The 21,022-nt window shown below is 36.1% G+C and overlaps 1 protein-coding gene across 1 annotated transcript in view; it reads right to left on the minus strand.

The window, feature by feature from the left end:
* UBR3 (ubiquitin protein ligase E3 component n-recognin 3) overlaps positions 1-21,022 on the minus strand; it is a 303,032-nt gene that overhangs the window by 206,745 nt on the left and 75,265 nt on the right. Inside the window, 1 exon segment of the mRNA XM_078146977.1 lies at positions 10,385-10,451. Coding sequence (XP_078003103.1) covers positions 10,385-10,451 — 67 coding nt within the window.

Here is a 21,022-nt window from a genome sequence, read left to right on the forward strand (position 1 = left end):
CTGGGTAACAAGAAGATGATGGTGCCCTTAATAATAAAAAGAAAGCTGAGAAGATGGTCAGGGCTTGGGGAAAAGATAATGGACATATTGAGTTTGAAATGCCTATGAGACAATCAATCAAGATGTCTCTAGGGCTAGATAAACAGATTTCAGAAGCATTTGTATTGAGGTGCTAATAAGCTTGATGAGAAAAAGAGTACAAGATTAAATCTAACAGTCGTCATTTTAAACAAGAAACAAAAATAATATACAGGAGCTATATATTATGGCACAGATTGACAGATTCCATGTCAGAAAGCAATTGAGGAAGCACAGAGCACCTACTATGCACCAGGCACTGTGCTAAGTACTTTTTACAAATATTGCCTCAGTTGACCCTCTCAACATACTCATGGCTTAGGTCCTACTATTATCCACATTTTACAGTTGAGGAAACTGAGATAAACAGGTTAAGGTTACCCAGGGTAACACAGCTAGTATTTGAGGCCAGATGTGAACTGAGATATTCTGACTCCAGGACTAGCATTCTATCCACTATGCCACCAGGATAAACCCCAAGTAAATCAAGGAACAAGGAATTTATTATAATTAAAATGGGAAGGCCAACCCAAAGGCCAATGTTGTTCTTCTTTAAGCAACTGATTCTCACTGTTCACTACCATTTATGTGAGTTTAGTAAAGGGTATATGAATCTGAAGAAAGATTCATACCTGAACAAAAATGTTTAGAGTAACTTTTTAAAGTTAAATAAGACTACTACTATTGATCTTGGAAATTTTACACTTAAGGGAATAGATTACAACCTTTTCTCATCCAAGAAAAGTAATTAAATTTGTAAAACTTGCATATTCACAAGGGAACATTATAATTAAATTTTTTAAATTTTACTTTAATTTTTGTTACATTTTAAGTTCTGAACCTTCTTCCTCCCTCCTTCCTTCCCTCTCCACACTAGAGAAACCTATCATTTGACAAATACATACATACACACACACACACACACACACACACACACACGTAAAACCATACTATGCATAAGTTCTATTTATCAGTTCTTTCTCAGGAGTGGATAGCATCTTCCTTTATAGGTCCTTTGTAGCTGGTGTGAATATTTTTAATCATCAGAATAACTTAGTTATTCACAGATATTCTTCAAACAATATTTGCTGTTACTATGTAAAATGTTCTCATTTCTGCTCAATTCACTCTATTATTTCATGTAAGTCTTTCCATGTTTTTCTAAAATCGACCTGCTCATCATTTCTTACAGTACAGTAGTATTCCATCACAATCATATGCCACAACTTGTTTAGCCATTCCCCAATTGATGGGCATCCCCTCAATTTCCAGTTCTCAGATATCACAGACAGCTGCTATTAGTATTTTAGAACACAGAAGTCCTTTTCCTTTTTCCCCTGATTACCTTAGGAAACAAACCTAAAAGTGATATTGCTGGGTCGATGGGTAAACACAGTTTTATAATCCTTTGGACATAATCCCAGATTTTTCTCCAAAATGGCTGGATCAGTTCACAGTTCCACCAACAGTGTATTAGTGTCCCAATTTTTCTTTATCCTCCCCAACACCTGTCATTTTCCCCTTCTATCATTTTGGCCAATCTGATAGGTATGAGATATCTCAAAGTTGTTTTAATTTGCATTTCTCTAATCAATAATGATATAGAGAATTTTTTCTTATGACTACAGATAGCTTTGATTTCTTCATTGAAAAACAGTCTGTCTCCCTATAGCCTCAGGCCACTTCTCCATTCTCCCTTGGCCATGTGATCCAGGTCCCTGGAATTCTATTACCTCATAGACTACTTGGCCACTCCTAGATCTCGTCCTATAGTTTTAATGTATATAAAGTCCATCTTGTCTCCACTGAACCACTTAGCTTCTTATGATCTAGCCACTGCTCAGATTCTTAAAATCTAGCTACCACTTACTCATGTTCAGACTCCTTAAGAGTCTGCCCAGTATGATGATGTTCCAATAAACTTTGTCTTTGGCTGAAAAAAAAACCCCACAGTCTGTTCATATTCTTTGACCATTTATCAATTTAGGAATGATTCATGTTCTTATAAATTTGCTATTCTCTCTATATGAGACAAGAGAGCTTTATCTAAGAAAATATCTACAAAAGTTTTCCCAATTTTCTGCATTCCTATAATCTTGGTTACATTGGTTTTATTTGTACAAAACCTTTTAAATTTAGTGTAATCGAAATTATCCATTTTATATCTCACTATGCTCTTTCTCTCTTGTTTATTCACAACTTCTTTTCCTACCCATAAGTCTGATAGGTAATATGTTTCATGTTCTTCTAATTTACTTATATCTCCCTTTACATATAGGTCACATATCTATATTGACCTTATCTTGGTAAATGGTATAAGATATTAGTCTACTCGATTTCTGCCAGACTATATTCCAGTTTTCCCAACAGTTTTTACCAAATAGTGAATTTTTATCCACAAGCTTCAATCTCTACATGTGTCAAACACAAGTTGGTATAATCATTTACTACTGTATGTTCTATATCTACTCTGTTCCACTGATCTACCTTTCTATTTCTTAGCCAGTACAAGACAGTTTTGATAATTACCACCTGATAATACAACTTAACACATGGCACTGATAAACCTCCTTCCTTTACCTTTTTTTTCATTAATTCCTTTGATATTTTTTACCTTTGTTCTTCCAAATAAATTTTGCTATTATTTTTTCTACCTCAATAAAATAATTTTTTGATAGTTTAGTTGGGACGGCATTGACTTAAGTAGACTATTTTAGGCAAAATTATCATTTTCATTATACTGGTTCTGTTCACCCATGAACGATCGATATTTCTCCAGTTATTTAATTCTAACTTTATTTGTATAAAAAGTATTTTTTTGATTATTTCACATGGTTCTTGTATTTGACTTGGAAAGTATACTTCCAGGTATTTTACGCTATCTACAGTTATTTTAAATGGGGTGCCTCCTACTATCTCTTCTTGTGGTATTTTGTTGGTGATATATAAAAGTTTTGATGATTTATGTAGATTTATTTTATATCCTGCTACTTTGCTAAAATTATTGTTTCAACTAACTCTTTAGTTGAATTTCTACAATTTTTCAAGTAAATCATATTGTCTGTAAAAAGAAATAGTTTTGTTACTTCACTGACCATTCTGATTCCTTTGATTACTTTTTCTTCTCTTATTGATATTGGTAGCATTTCTAACACAATATTAAATAATACTGGTGATAATGGGCACCCTTTTTTCATTCCTGATATTGGGAAGGCTTCTGGTTTTTCCCCATTACAAATAATGCTTGCTGATGGTTTAAAGTAGATGCTTCTTATCATTTTAAGGAAAAATCCACTTATACCTATGCTTTCCAGTGTTATTAATAGGAATGAGTGTTATATTTTCTCAAAAACTTTTTCTACATCTATTGATATAATCATATGATTTTTGTTACTTTTGTTATTGTTAATTATGTTAATAGTTTTCCTTATGTTAAACTATCCCTGCATTCCTGATATAAATCTCACTTGGTCACAATGTATCACTTTTGTGATATACTGTTGTAGTCTTCATGGGGGTTTTTTTGAGGCAATCAGGATTAAGTGAATTTGCTAGGGTCACACAGCTAGGAAGTGTCTGAGGCTGGATGTGAATTGAGGTCCCCCTGAGTCCAGGGAGGTGCTCTATCCACTGAGCCACTTAGTTGCCCCCTTAGTTAGAATTTTATTTAGGATTTTTGCATCCATACTCATTAGTGAAATTGGTCTGTAATTTTCTTTCTCTGTTTTTGCTCTTCCAGTTTAGATATCAATATCAGCACTTGTTTCATAAAAAGAATTTGGCAGGACTCCATCTTTGCCTATTATCCCAAATGATTTATTTAACATTGGAATTAATTGATCTTTAAATGTTTGGTGGAATTCACTTGTAAATCTGTCTGGTCCAGATGCTTTTTTCTTAGGAAGCTCATTTTTGGCCTGTTTAATTTTTTTCTTTTCTTTTAATAATTTGTTTATTTATTTTTATTTTTCAGCATTCACTTCCATAAGATTTGAGTTTTAAATTTTCTCCTTCTCCCCAAGACAGCATGCAATCTGGTACAGGCCTACTTAAACATTCATATTAAACATATTTTCACACTAGTCATGATGTAAAGAAGAATTAGAACTAACATGAGGAACCACAAGAAAGAAGAAACAAAACAAAATAACAAAAGAAAAGGAGAGCAAATAGTATGCTTCCATTTGCATTCAGACTCCAAAGTTCTTTCTCTGTATGTGGACAGCATTTTCCATCGTGAGTCTTTTGGAGCTAAGATCCTTTCATTGCTGTGAAGAGGTAAGTCTATCAAAGTCAGTTATCGAACAATGTGGCTGTTACTGCATACAGTGTTCTTCTGGTTCTGTTCATTTTACTCAGTATCATTTCATATAAGTCTTTCCAGGTTTTTAAGCAACATATTATAGGATTATGGTTCTTAATCCATTCTGCTACCCACTTCCATTTTATCATCTTATAATATTGCTGTTTGCTTTGTACACAGTACATTTCACTTTGCATCAGCCCACGCAAGTCTTTCCAGGTTTTTCTGAGAGCATCTTACTCATCATTCCATATAGCACAATAGTATTTTATCATAATTATAAACCACAATTTGTTCAAGCTATGCCCCCCATTGATGGGCATCTCCTCAATTTTTAATTCTTTGCCCCCTTAAAAGAGCTGCTGTAAATATTTTTGTACATATAGGTCCTTTTCCTTTTTGTTTTTTATCTCTTTTGGGATATAGACCTAGTAGTGGTACTGCCAGGTCAAAAGGTATGCATGGTTTTATAGCCCTTTGGGCATAGTTCCAAATTGCTCTACAGAATAGTTGAATCCATTCACAGCTCCACCAACAGTGCATTAATGTCTCCTTTTCCCCATATTCCCCCCAACATTCATCATTTACCTTTTCTGCATGTGTATGAGGTAGTACCTCAGAATTATTTAATTTGCATTTCTTCAACCAATAATGATTTAGAATATTTTTTCATATGGCTATAGGCAACTTTGATTATTTCATCTGAAAACTGATCATTTTTTTAATTATTTATCAATTGAGGAATGGCTCTTATTTTTATAAATTTGACTCAGTTCTCTATATATTTGAGAAATGAGGCCTTTATCAGAGAAACTTGCTTCAAAATTTTTTTCACAATTACTATTGCTAACTGTATTTCCCTCCATCCTAGAAGTACCCCACTGTTATAGTTTTGTTACCTATTTCTACCTGTAATTCATTTAGCTTTTCCTTTAAAAACCTGGATGCTATAGCATTTGGTACATACAGGTTTAATATTGCTATTACTTCATTATCCATGGTGCCTTTTATCATAATGTAGTTTTCCCTATTTATTGCTTTTAATTAAATCTATTTGAGCTTTAACTTTCTCTGAGATCATGACTAGTACCTCTGCTTTTTTAGCATGAGCTGGTAGATAACAAATTCTACCACTTTATTTTTACTCTATGTGTATCTCTCATTTTTAAATATGTTTCTTGTTAACAACATATTGTTGGATTCTGGTTTTTAATACATTTTGCTATTAGTTTCCATTTTATGGGTGAGTTCATCACATTCACACTCAAAGTTAAAATTACTAGTTTCATATTCCCCTCTACTGGATTTTTTCCTGATTTTTTATCCCTCTCTCCCTCTCTTTTCACCCTATACCTCCCCAGACATCTAATTTACTTCAACCACTCCCTCCCTAAAGCACACACCTTCTAGGAATCCCTCCCTTATCCTTTCCCCTCACTCTATTTCTTGATATGCACACCCTTCTAAGAGTCCCACCACCCTTATTCTATCCTTTCACTCTCCTATTTGTCTGTAAGTTAAGAAGACTTTCATACCCTTCTACATGTATATGTTATTCTCTCTTTAACCCAGTTCTGATGAAAATAATTCCAGCACTATCAGCCTTCCAACTCCTCCTACCCTCCACTGTAACAGTTCTTTCACTCACATCTCATTTGTATGAGATAATTGTTCCGTTTTACCTCTCTCTACCAAATTTTATTTTTTAGGATCATCCCATCATACTCAGCTCAACTCCAAGCCTTCTAAGTATGTATGCTATTTCAAACTACCCTAATGATGATAACATTCTTAAGAGTTACAGATAGCATTTTCCCATATTAGAACTAAATAGTTTGACCTTATTAAATCCCTTGTAATCAGTCTTTCATGTTTGCCTTTTTATATTTCTCATGATTACTATAGGTAAAATTTTTCATTCAGTTGTGATCTTTTCCTCACAAATAACTGAAAGTCCTTTAATTCATTAAATATCTATTTTTTTCCATGCTGGGTTATACTCCCAACTTTGCTGGCTAAGTTGTTCTTGGTTGCAAACCCAGCTCCTTTCCTCTTCAGACTATCATGTTCCATGACCTTCAGTCTTTCAATGTAGAAGCTACTAAATCTTGTGTTATCTTAACTCTAGTTTCACAGTATTTAAATTATTTCTCTGTAATTGCTTGCTGTATTTTCTCCTGGACCTAGGAGCTTTGAAACTTAGCTATAATGTTCCTGTGAGTTTTCATCCTGGGATCTCTTTCTAGTAATGATTGGTGGATTTTTTCAATTTCTATTTTACCCTTTGGTTCTAAAACTTCAAGGCAATTTTCCTTAATAATTTCTTCAGGTATGGTGTCTAGACTGTTTTTTGATCATTAACTTTCAGGTAGTCCCAACAATTCTAATATTGTCTCTCCTCAATCTGTTTTTTAGGTCAGTTGTTTTTCTAATGAGATGTTTCACATTCTCTTCTATTTTTTCATTCTTTTGATTTTGAATTATTACTTCTTAGTGTCTTATGAAGTCATTAGCTTCCCCTTGCCCAATTCTAATTTTTAAGGAGTTATTTTCTTCTGTAAGTTTTTGGACCTCTTTTTCTAACTGCTGGATTTTCTTTTCATAATTTTCTTGATTTTCTTGCATTAGTTTTTTTTTTTCCTTAACCTCTCTTATTTGGTTTGTGAAGTCATTTTTAAGCTCTTCCAAAAACTCTTTTTGGGCTTGTGACCATTTTACATTTTTCTCTGAAGCAGAAGTAATAGCTATTTTGATTGCACTGTCTTCTGAATTTGAACCGAGATCTTATCTATCACCATAATGGCTATCAAATCCTTTCTCTTCTACTTAATCATTTTTTTAAGTGGCTTATTTCTTGGCTATTAACTTTGTCAGACCCTAGTCCTGAAGTGTATCCCAGGGATAATGTCTCAAACTCCAGATTTTTTTTATGCTGTTGTTTTCTATGCTCTATCCTGGGGTCTGAAATTGGGTATTCTTCTCCTCCCCTAAGCCATGACCAGGGCTCCCAGAAAAGCTGTCACACAAATGCCCTAACTCGGTGAGGTCTCTCCTCCAGCTGCAACCCTCAGCTCACCCCGCCTACCATGGAACCAAAACAAGGGACTCTGTGTTCTCCTGCAAGTGAACACAACCAGAAGGGCCTCGATCTTCTGCAACCCCACCCATCAGCTTGTGTTCACTCTGCCTTGCCTATCAGACACAGTCCAGGACTGCCCACGTCTGCTTAGTGCACCTGGGCTCCCCGTCAGCACTAGTGGAAGGCTCTGAAACATTCCCCTGATCAGATATCTGGCTCCCATGCTGTCAATGGGCAGAAGTTCCCAAAGCTGAGGCTACTGTTATGCAGCTGCCCCTGGAGTTTGTTGTTTGTTGAATAGGGCTATCTGCCATGAGGTAGACCTGGTCAGTTTCCTCTCTGAATTCCTTTATTTGGTGGCAAATGCTTCTCCAAAGAAGTGATAATATTGTAACTAGGGAAGAGAAAAATGAGGAAATCTATGCACAAAACTTGAATGTCCAAAAAATCAGGCCGGACCACCACCCTAGGAGCTCCGATCTTTCCTAACATTCTCCCAAGTTGTCTTAGGCTAGACAACTGCTTTACCTCAACTTTTAATTATTTCTGTCACTCTAAAGTTCATTTTGCGATATTATTTTAAATTATTTGTGTGGAAATTTGGGAGAGCCAAGTAATTTCCTGTTTTATTCTGCATCTTCCCAGAATTCTATATAATTAAATTTTATTTGTTAAAAAGTATTTATAGGGGCAGCTAGGTGTCGCAGTGGAAAGAGCACCACCCCTGGAGTCAGGAGGACCTGAGTTCTAATCTGGCCTCAGACACATAACACTCACTAGCTGTGTAACTCTGGGCAAGTCACTTAACCCCAACTGCCTCACCAAAAAAAGGAAAAAAAAGAGAGACAATTGCAGCTTTAACTAAAATCAGAATATCTGAGCCTTGGGGTTTGGAAAGTTTTTCACCTGATTAAACAAAGAGTAGTAACAATATAGCAATGATTTCATACATGGCATTGTCTTCCACATCTAGATCTTTGCACACAAAGTATATGAAAATACACTCTTTCCTGACCTTGCCTCTAAGAATCCATGTGATTTCTTTACTGGGCTTTTTTTGTGTACTAATATACCCAGTTATTAGTGTTATGTGCTGCTTAAAATTACTTTGTATTATTTTGTGTGTACTTTGTATTTAGTTATTTGTTTAAATATTATCTCCCCTCAGGAGAATACAAGTTCTTAGTAGTGATTCAAAGCCAAAAATTATGCTGATACCCTCGGGAAGCCTAGTTGATATTATTTTCTCAAAAAATGCCAATTATAAAAATTCAACTAGAAATGCTTCTTTTAGTACTCTTCCCAATTTGTCATTAAATTCCTAACTCTAAATAGCTATGTTACCTAATATATTATGCTTCTCTTCAGCTAAAATCAGTCAGGAATAGTTGGAGAATTTATCTTAAAACATAGGAACTGGGAACAGCTTCGTAATTGTTTCTATATTTTATTGCCATTTTATTTTCAAACTGTCAAGTCAAATTTTCCTTAAGCTAAAGAAAAACCTCTAGTTATGTGATAGCATTGCAAGGTATCAGTATTGTTTCAGGATACTAGGATACACTGAATATTAAAATACATCAAAAAATAATTAAAGGCTTAAAATATTTTACTACTTTATACACTAAGCATGAAAGACACTGAATTCAATCCTAAAAATAAATGATTCAGCTGTAAAATGTGTCTTTTTGGTGATAAACTTTCACCTCCAAGACTAGTGCAAAATACAATATTCTTTCTCATTTCATTGTGAATCCAGACTAAAAGTAACACATAAACAAACACATTTCATTATTTACCTATGAAGAGGAACAATACATGACCAAAGTCATACCATGTAGCACAAGACAGCACTTCAAGTATTTCAGAAACATGAAGAAGGACCACTGAGCTGTAAGGATGTTTTCTAATTGACAGCCAGCTAAGGATTTATTCCAAGCCAGGTGATTCAAAGACTATACAAAGGAGTGAGATTCAGACTTTCCTCAGATCTGGAAAATTCTAGTATAATTCAGGGGACAGGTCCTAATAAATCACTGTCTCTTGCTCTGTGGGTCTGGGAGTAAAACACAATCTTCCCCAGAAATTCCTAAGATCTGAATTCCTAAAAATGAGAATAAGTCATAATCTAAACCCCTGAGCTAAGACTAGATCAAAGCCTGTCAATTGATGGCCAATAGCATTTAGTGTTACTATTCTACTTTTATGACGCACTTAATTGCTCTCTTCTCTCTCTGTTTTTTGGACATTCAAGTTTTATGCATAGATTTCCTCATTTTTCTCTTCCCTAGTTACAACATTATCACTCATTTGGAGAAGCATTTGCCACCAAACAAAGGAATTCAGAGACACAGAGGAAACTGACCAGGTCTCCTCATTTTTAAAAGTCAGAGAGAATTCATCCCAATTGCTGCAATAAGTGGCCTTAATTTAGTCCTCCAGTGATAACCAAAAACATGACTGAGCCTAAATTGTAGGAAAAAAAGTTTAAAAAGCTTTATACCTATAATTTAGGAACATTAAGTTGTGATTTACTAATAGCCTTCCAAGAACTTGAAAAGCTTTAGACTTTCCTAAATTAAAAATCAATAATTTTAAACCTCATAAACATTTCATCAAAATAGTAATTTTCATGCTAAATAAAGCATTATGTAAAAATCAAACAGACCAAAGGAAAGCCTTTTCAGGTCAAAAATAGTTATGTGAAGAATATAAATAAATGTTCAATGGTGAACATTTTGTTTGTTGTTTTTACAGATAATGATATATCATTGTGAATTATAAGACTATAAAGCATTCCCCTTATACAACTTACACTGGCTGGGTTTTTTGGCAATAAGTGATGCTACTGACTAAACAGTCTTAGGAGATTTTATGCAAGCAACAAACATGAGAACAAAATTAAATCATCGCTTTATAAATACCTTTGACACTGCTGCTTAATTTTACCCTCTTGCGCTTGCCCACACCTTGGCTACCATCCTGGTCCTCCTAGAAAAAAAATTTAGCAGTGAATAAATACTAGCATGTACATTTTAATTTAACAGATTTTACCTTTCATAATTTTATTGTCAACAAATACTTCGTTAATTCTATCACTTTTTAATAAATTATTTTTTATATAGTTGCTAATCTATTCTGTGCTTCTGAATAGTATTAAGGAAAGAGCAAAAGTCTAAGAAATAAACCGTTCTAACCTAGCAGACATAACAAACGCACCAAGAATTTGGAAGAATGAAAGATATGGAAATGGAAAAAAAAACTACAAAAGAGTATGAGAATAGGGTTCTTCTTGGAGAACAAAGACATTAATAGAAAAAAAGGCTTTGTAGACACATAAAATACTTAAATAAATTCAATTACAATGTGTTCTTTAAAGAAATAAAGAACAATTTAAATAGGTGGAAGAATAGTCAGTGTTCGTGGCTAGGCTGTGCCAATATAACAAAAACAACAATATTTCCAAAGTTAATTTACAGGTTAAATGCTATACCAAAGGGATCCTTCATTTGGAGGAGCAAATGATCTCGAATATGAAGAGTAATAATGAAACAAAAGATCTAGAAGAGGGGTGAGGAACCTGCAGCCTTATGGCCACATGTAGCCTTTTAGATCTTGGGTATAGCCTTTTGATTAAGTCCAAGTTTTACAGGAACAAATCCTTTTATTAAGGGGATTTGTTCTGTGAAGTTTGGATTCAGTCAAAGGGCCACACTTGAGGACCTAGAAAGCCACATGTGGCCTTGAAGCCACGGATTCCCCACCCCGATCTAGAATATCAAAGGACATAATGAAAAAAGGTAGGGATGAAGGGAAAATAGCACTTCCAGACCTGAAACAGCAGTCATCAAAAACAGCTGGTACTAATTAAAAATAGGAAATAAATAAATGGAACAGATTAGGCAACAGAAAATAAAAACAATGGAACTCAGTAACAAAGTATTCAATAAACAGAAAACATAAATCACTTAGGAAAGAACTCTTCATTTGATAAAATCTGCTGGGAAAACTAGAAAGTGATCTGGCAGAAATTAGGCTTAAACTAACATCTTAGGCCATGTACCAGAGTAAATTTAAAAACTTGTGACCTTAATAGTAAAGATCACACCTTTAAAAAATTAGAAGAGAAACAAATCACACACCTTTCACAGCTATGGTAGGAAGTGTATTCTTAAACATCAAAGGATAGAAAATATTACAAAAGATAAAATAATTTTGATTACATGAAACTGAAAAGTTTCTGCACAAAATAAAGCATCTAAGATAAAAAGAAGTAGGCAAATGGGAAAAAATATTTGTACTATATTTCTCAGATAAGGCTTTGATATCCAAGATATAGCAACAACTAAACGATATACGTCAGACTAAAAGGCATTCCCCAAAAGACAAGTGGTCAAAAGGTATGAACAAATGGTTATCAAAAGAAAAATTGCAAATTACAAACAATCACATGAAAGAATCTTCCAAATCACTAATATAATAATAGCAATGTGTCAAAAACAACCCAAAGATTTTACCTCACAACCAGCAAATTGGCAAAAATTAAAGAAAATGGGACTTTCAAAGATTCTACTGTTAGGCATGTGCCCCCAAATGCCATTGATGAGAAGAAACAAAATAACTAAGCAAATTGTGGTACATAAATGTGATGACTATCATGCTACAAAAAATTACAAAAATGATAAATACAGAGAATGGAATGATTACAATAATGTAAATGGAAACACTACAAAACAATTAAAAGTAACATTGCAAAATTACCCAAAAAAAAGGTCCCAAAGAAGGTACCTCCCCACACACTACCATATGGAAGAGGATGTGGAATACTGCATATATTCTTAAATGTTTTCAATGTACTGATTAGTTTTGCTGGGAGGGAGGATGGTGTGTTCTTCCTCCTTTTCATTTTTCTCCGTTTAAAAAATATTTTGTTATATGTGATTGCTCTCTGGGAGGTAGGAAGAGAACTATTGGAAGGAATTTAGGTGGTACAAAAATAAAAGATATTAATAGAGTGTATTTTTAAGAAAAAAAAGAAAAATTGGACAAGAGGAGAAAAAAGGGAGGAAAGAAAGAGGAGAGAAAGAGGGAAGTGAAGAAAGGAGACAGAAAAGAAAAGAGCAGAAAAGGAAAGAAAAGAACAGAGGAGAAAGGATGAGAAGAGAGATGAAAAGAGAAAAGGAGGTAAAGGCAGGGGAAAGTAGAGGAAGGAAGGGAAGGGACTCATCAAGCAAATGGCTGAATGAATAATTGATATAACATTATGATAAAGTCACAGGAGTCACTATCTTGGAGCAATTTCCAATGACCATTTTCCTGGGTATATGACCCTTGACAGAGGCATAATCAATGAATATTTATTAAGCACCTGCTATGTGTCAGGCACTGTGCAGGGAATACAAAAGAGGCAAAAGCAATGCCTGACTTCGAGGAAGTCACAATCTAAGACTACATGCAAACAAATATATACAAAGCAGGTCACATACAGGATAAATACTAGATAATTAACAGAAGGAAGACCCTAGTATTAAGAGGGGTTGGGAAAGACTTCCAGTAAAAAGACAAGATTTTAGCTGGGAACTTAAAGGAAGCAGGGGGGACAGCTAGGTGACGAAGTAGATAGAGTCTGGCCTTGGAGTCAGGAGGACATGAGTTGAAATCTGGCCTCAGATTTCTGACCCTTACTAGCTGTGTGACCCTGGGCAAGTCACTTAACCCCAATTGCCTCACCAAAAAGCAAATAAAAATAAAAACAATCCAAAAAACAAAAGGGAAGCCAAGGAAGTCAGTAGGCAGAGGGGAAATGCAGAGCCATTGCCTCTCAAGTGCTTCTTCCATAAGTAGCTCTTTTTTGTAGAGCCTGAGATGTATTTCTTGGAGCTGTTTCCTGTTTCAGCTGTCCCAGAGCTGCCAAGCTTTTTACAATAGGCTTGTCCAATCTTCAGCCTCAATGGAAAGCTTCCCTCCTAATTCTTCACACCTTGGAAAGGTGTAGCATAATACAAACTATTCTTTGTACTTTGTTTATTAACATGTATTAATGCCCTGTTGTCTCAGTTACCAGCCCCTCATGAAATTTCATCAAGTGGGGTGGGGCTGGGGGCCCAAATCAATTGATGAGGTCCTAATCAAGTGTGTCTCTCCACCACCACCTCCCCCCACCACCACCACCCTGCACACACACATACATATTTCCTGTAAAATCTAAATGACATTCTTAAATTCTGCTGCATTTGACTGAACATACAGTTTTCATCTCTTTGCAGCTAACACTCACAAGCAATAGGCTTGTAGCTATATAGTCAGGGTTCACTCTCAATACGGAACAGCTGATTCTATAGCAGGACAATTATACCATCCCAGATGGTATAATATAGAGATGGACTAGATAACCTTCCAGCTAATTCTAACTTTAAAAATTCTTAGAACTCACTGAATAGCTAACCCATACTAACCCAGAACTCTCCTTAATCTCCTTCAAACCTCAGGACAAAAACTACTCATTTAAAACCAGCATGTTTAGCACTAAAAACGTATTTACCTTGAAAGAGCCTCAGACATAGAATAATTTCTAGAACAAAATGAAAATTATCCCAGGCTCTCAAAAATCTTCTCTAACTAAACTTAAAATTCTTTTAAGGAGAAAGCCTTTCATTCCACCAGAAAAATATATAACTACAATGACAGAGGTAACAAATCAGCATAAATTAATTTCAAAGCACAAGTGACTGATTTCTGATCTTTTTTGTTTGTTTGTTTTAATAAAGGAAAGTGAGTAGAGGGAAGGAAGGTATTTATTGAGCCTACAGTATCTTTGACAAGAAAACCCCAATTGGGGTCATAAAGAGTTGGACACAACTGAAACAACACAACAACAAACTTTTCCTAACTTCTGAATTCCTCATTCCCTTAAATCCCATTACCTATTCCTTCATTCCACCTTAGCCACATATCGGGATGGTCATGTCCTAGATTTCACCATTACCCACAAGTACTACATTGCCTTAAAACAAAAACTCTGATATGGTCTGCTGAACCTTCCTATCATTCTGTTTTCTCAGTATCTCCCACTTATCCTCCACCCTCATCATCACCTCCATTTAGCTACCCATTCTCCTTCTCAAGACCTTACGTACATTCTGACTTTACTTTCCTTCTTTTCCAGTCTTGACATTATGAATAACCAATTCAACTCTACACCACCACCTACTCTTTAATCTTTGCCCCTATGTCCAATTGATAATCATGCCTCCGCAAACATCAAACCTAGATTACTTCTGCCATTTGCCTCCTCCTACTCAGCTGTGGTTGCATGGAGCTGGATGAAATCACACAATTGTGCTGATTGGATACACTATAGATTTGTGTTATCCAGCTTCAACTGGGCCTTCACTGGTGAAGAAAGGCAGTCCTTTTAGTCCTCCCTAATTAATTTCAGATGTCACTTGTCATATATCCTATGCCAAATTTCCTTTTCCATCTTCAAGCCTCTCACACTTCCCTTCCCTCTTAACTGGAGATATCAATCTTACTTTACTGAGAAAAGTGAGACCACTCACGGTGTACTCTTTTTCTCCCACTCATTTCTTTTCAAAACCCATTGATATCATCTCCTGCCCTTTCTTCCTCTCCTTGAGCCTCTGCCAAAGATGTGGCTCTTCTCCTTGCAAAGGTCAACCCTCTTTATGTCTGTATGATCCTATCTTTCAGCAAACTGCAGCTTTAATTATTTCCTCTCTTTCTCATCTTTGAAGATATTAAGTGTATTATCTCAGGCAATGTATGTCACTTGTGGGACCTGAACCCAAGTCTTCTTGGCAGTCAGCTTTCTCTTAACTATGCCATGATGACTTTCAGTACTTATTATCCACTGTATATATAGAGTCTGATTCCCAGACTTTATAAATGAGGACTCTTAAGGATCCCAAGTACATAAAAGCCTTGCCCAAGATCACAGAGCTAATAAAGGGGTTGAGCCAAGACTTGATTTTGTATCTTCTAACTTTGCTTTAGTGTTTCCTCCATTATATCATGAGACAGAAGAGGGAGATGGTGGCACAATGGCTGTCAGATTTGATATGGAAATGTACACAATTTGATTCTCTAATGTCTACCCAAATCATCCAGCCTTCTTCCAATTGAAGCAATAGAGTAGAGTGAATAAAGCACTGGACTTGAGATGATATGGGTTTAAATTTTGGCTCTGAAACTTACTAGCTGTATGACTCTTGGTAAGTCTTTAACCTTTCTGAACTTCAGTTCCTTTATCTTTTGAATATGAGTAAGTATTTGTAGTACCATACTTGACAGGCTGATCTGAGACTCAAGTGAGATGCTATATGTAAATTACATTGTAAATCTTGAATTATATAAATCACAGACACACAGAGAATATTAATTCTTAATAAGCTACTCAATGAGCTCTAAGAATTTTTAATTAGAATTAGCTGGAAGGTTATCTAGTCCATCTCTGTAATTTTATTGATGAGAAAATTGAGGCCCAGAAAGTGAGGTATCCTAAAGACAAAACACCAAATAAGTGATAGAATTTGAATTCATATCTTTGTGACTCCACATTCAGCATTTTTCCCATGGTACCATGCTGACTCCCTCATTGTTCCAGGATATTATATACAAAATATGAAAATGTTTCTCCTTAATAGAATTAAACTGCAGTTCATTTGTCTGGTCTTTTCATCCCTTTAAAAAGTGTGAAGTCATTTTTCTTGATTCAATTGGAAGGGGCAATAGCTTTAGCCAGAATATTTGCCATATCCCTGACAGCCCTTAAATGGGCCAATCTACGGCAGCCCAGGCTGCTAGCAGCTTTGAAGAGTATGATTATTGCCAGTAGAGGGTTTTGAAGTACAGCCACTTGTTCTGTAGGACACGCTGAATTCAGCAGTGAACAGAACAAATAATCTTCAGACAGACACAGCAGAGATGATGAGGGAGGAAGCAACTTCAAGGAGTAAGACCTCTGACAACAGAAGAGACTGAATTAAGAAATAGTCCCATCAGATTGGAACTGATCAGTGAAGAGGAGTGGATCTAGTGAGCCCAAGGGAAAGACCTGCCAAAGGAGAAGCAGTATGAAGACCCTGAGGCCTTGAAATTCTGGACGCATGGGCTTCCTTGGTCACATGTATGTTTCACTACCACTGTACTCTGCTCCCACTTTCCTAGGGAAGCTCTGTGTATTTGTGAAGAGATTTACAGAAATATTTTGTAACTAGTGTTTTACCATGCCAACTTAGTAAAGATATCCTTGCCTTGAGCTTATTTTGTATACTGGCTGACTGCTAATAGAAAGTCCGTCAGTGTTGATTTGTGAGCTATAGTGTTACGAGTGCAGACCCATAGGGGACCCTAGATGACTGGTATAGGTACTGGATACAACATGTACATACTTACGTAGGATACAATATTGTATTAGGAGACAAAGATTTTTATGTGGGCATCTTTATAAACCCAAGGCTTAAAAAAATTCAACTTCATACTGTGTCAGATGTTATGGTCTCCCTCTGTTACATAAAAGACTGGCATCAAAAGTACTTCTGTTTAGAAAACAATTACATTATACAGGAGTCATAGTTTTCCAAATTTACCATATGCTTCCTGAATCTATAGGATGATAAGAAATTAATTCTTCAGAAAGCTATTTATGTTATTTAGTATGTCATTTTATGCCAAATCACTGTTTTCTTCCTTCTGCATCATAGGATAAAATGTTTCCCTTAAGCATCATCTAATCCTCATTATCACTCACTCCACACATCCCTTAAGTTACTATATCTTAGTGTTTGTACTTCTACAATATCTCTGTCATGTATCTCTTCACTCGTATATATAGTCACCATCTTAGTTTAGGACCTAATCACCTCTTCCCTGGACTATTTACAATGATCTTTTAACTTGTCTCCTTGACTCAAGTCTCACAATTCCAAACTATCCTCAACATAGCTGCCAAACAGATTTTTCTAAACCTCTGGTTTGAACATACAAACTCACCTCTGGAATCAAATGTAAATTCTATTTGGCATACAAAATTCTTCATAACCTGACTTCAACTTTCTACCTTATTACATGTTGCTACCCTCCAGGTACTAGCCTTCGTACTACTCCTATACACAATATTCCATCTTCTTTCATTTGCTTTCTCCATCAAGAAAAATACTTTTTACATTGGAAAGGGAAAAAGAAAATTAGTTAATAAGGAACTGATATCCAAAATAACTAAGGGGAAAGCAAAATACTCCCTAGTTGTCATTTATGCTATCAATCCCTGAATCATCAGTTACAAAAAGAACTGGGAAAAAAGAGTGCTGAGGTACTGTCAGTGATATTTTTATTCACTGCAGTAAGCAGTTACAAACCCCTGCTATGTGGAAGGCCTATACTAGATGCCAGGCATATAACAAGCAAAAAAAGAAAACATACTATACTCTCAAGGAGGAAGTATCATTTACATATGAGACATAATTTCAAAATGGTGAGAGCACTATCAACTACGAGGAATAAAGAAGGCTTTCTTGTAGGGAGAGGACCCTGAATTAAATCCCGAAGTACACTGATGGTCCTAAGAAGGAAAAAGAAGACACAGCATGTTCGTTAGCCTGTTCGAAGAAATGGAGAGAGGACACACAATATGAAATTCAGGGAAAAGAAAACAGGACAGTTGGACTGTAATTCAGCATGAGTATGCAGGAGTTACGTGAAATAATCCTAGATGGTTGGCTAGAACTAGACTGGAGTTTTGATTTTATCCTGAAGACAATAGAGTCAATAGTCAGTAGAGTCAGTAATATTTCTTAAATGCCCATTATGTGTCAGGCACTGTGTTAACCTCTGGGGACAGAAAGGTTCACAGGAGGTAAAACAGACAATTTTGATCATATAAAATTAAAAAGGTTTTGCACAAACAAAACCAATGCAGCTAAAACTGGTCTCAAGAAGAACTGAGTTCAAATCCAAGTTCAAATACTTACTAGCTAGTGACTAAGTCACTTAACCTCTGTCTGCCACAATTTACTCATCTGTAAATTGTGAATAAAAACAGCACCTACATCCCAGGATGGTTATTAAATAAAATGAGATAATATGGTGGTACAGTGGATAGAGTGCTGGCCTAGAGCCAGGAAGACAAGTTCAAATCCAGTCTTAGACACTTACTAGCTGTGTAACCCTGGGCAACTCACTTAACCTGTTTGCTTCAGTTTCCTCATCTGTTAAATGAGCTGGAGAAGAAAATGGCAAATCATTCCAATATCTTTGCCAAGAATACCCCAAATGGGGTCACAAAGAATCCCCACAAATGAACTACAATAAATAACACAGTGCCTGTCACATAACAGATGCTTTACAAATGTTTATTCTCACATCCTTCTCCCTACTCCCAATATCTTCACATTCTCAAAAAACCCTCATCTAATCCATCCATCCCTGCCAGCTATCATCCCATCTTTCCCTTTTCAGGCCAAACTCCTTAAGAAAACCGTTGACAATAGGTGTCTCTACCTCCTTCTTCTCATTTTCCTCATAACTCTCTGCAATCTGGCTTCCAAATTCTTCATTCAACTTAAAATGCTCTCTCCAAAGTTACCACTGTTTCCCAAATCTACCTTTTCTCAATCCTTATCCTTCTGGACTTCTCTGCTGCCTCTAACAATGCTGATCACCCTCCCCTCTCCTTGATGCTCTCTTCTCTCTAGGTTTTCATGATACTACTCTCTCCTGGTTCTTCTCCTCCTATTTGACTGCTACTTCACAGTCTCCTTTGCTGGATCTTCATCCAGATCACACCTGCTAATGGTGGATGTCCCACAGGGCTCAAGCCTGTCCTTGGTCTACTTCTTGCCTCCTTCCATATTATTTCATTTGGTGACCTCATTAGATCACATGTATTCACTTATCATATCTATGCTGATGATTCTCAGATCTACTTATCTAGCTTTAACCTCTTTCTTAACTTCCAAAATTCTATCTCCAACTACCTATGAGACATCTTGAACTGGATTTTCTATAAACATCTTAAACTAAACATGTCCAAAACTGAATTCATTGTCTTTCCTCCCAAACTATTCCTTCCTCTCTCTTTCTCTCTCTTACCCACCTCATATCAAATCTGTTGCCAAGGCCTGTCAATTTTATCTTTGTAGCTTCTCTCAAATATGTTCCCTTCCTTCCTCTGACATGGCCCCAAGCCCAAATTATTTCATGCCTAGACAACTGCAGTACCCTGTTTCTCCCTATCTTAAGTCTCTCCCCACTGCAGTCTATCCTCCACTCACAAGCACAGGTCTGACCTTGTCATCTCCTACACCATAAACTCCAGCAGCTTCCTATCACCTCCCAGATTAAATACCAATTCCTATTTGGCCTTCAGAGTTCTTCATAACCTGGCCCAGTCTTCTTCAATCTTACTCCCCATATGCTGTGAAATCCAGTGATAATGGCTTCCTTGAAGTTCCTTGAAGGAGATACTCCATTTTCTAACTGGAGACATTTTTACTGGCTATTCCCTCATGACTCTCCCTCCTTACTGCCTGCCTTCCTTCAAGTTCTAGATAAAATCACATGTTTTACAAGAAGGACAAGTGCCTTGAAATTTCCCTGTACATTTCTCAAATGCAAAAAGTTTTTGCATACTGTCTCCTCCATTAGACTGTGAGCTCCTTGAGGACAGGGACTGTCATTTTCATTGTATTCCCAGGACTTAACATAGTGTCAGGAACACAGCAGATATTTAATAAATGGTTGACTGACAGACTGACTGAAGTGACAAAAATAGAAAAGAGAGAGGAAAACAATGAATGATGAGAGAAAAAAGTAAAGTAGGCAGGAGCAGACCATCTGGCTGGCAAACTAGAAGACAGAAGATGAAAGGGGTGAGGAACAAGTATAGAAGGTGAAGAGGTCTAGAAATCAAGCTGAGAACCAAAGAGGTCATCTAGTCCAACCCAATCATTTTTACAAATGGGGAAATTTAGGTTACAAGAAGCTAAGTGATTTGCCTAAGGTCAAAGAGCAGTGTGACTGGAATCCAGCTCCTCCAACTCCACAGTGAGTGTGAGTACAGTAACAGAAGGAGAGACAGAATAGAAGGGAAAGAGAAGATTTAGGCATAAGAATCACTAAAGTAATGTGCCAAACTAGAGAGGAAAATTAAATGCTGAAAGTAAGCAAGAGCCGCTCACATTATGTAGTCTTTTACAATTCAGTAAATATTAAGTGCTTACTAAATACAAGGCATTGTGTATGAGCCTCACAACTACTTTTGAGAGTTAAGAAGTACAAATATATTATTCTCATTTTATAAATAAGGAAGTCGAGAGGAGGTGAGATATTAAGTGGCAGAGACCAGGTCTTCTAACTTCAGGTCCAATCCTCTTTCCACCCTACAAAGCTGCCTCTCAAAAATTATACACTGTACAATTGAGACTTTTTTGGGGGTTAGGCAACTGGGGTTAAGTGACTTGCCCAGAGTCACACAGCTAGTAAATGTTATGGGTCTGAGGCCCGATTTGAACTCAGGTTCTCCTGACTCCAGGGCCAGTGCTCTA

Source organism: Phascolarctos cinereus, unplaced genomic scaffold, assembly GCF_003287225.1.
Source record: "Phascolarctos cinereus isolate Bilbo 61053 unplaced genomic scaffold, phaCin_HiC Scaffold_726;HRSCAF=1367, whole genome shotgun sequence".
In the NCBI taxonomy this organism is placed as follows: domain Eukaryota; kingdom Metazoa; phylum Chordata; class Mammalia; order Diprotodontia; family Phascolarctidae; genus Phascolarctos; species Phascolarctos cinereus.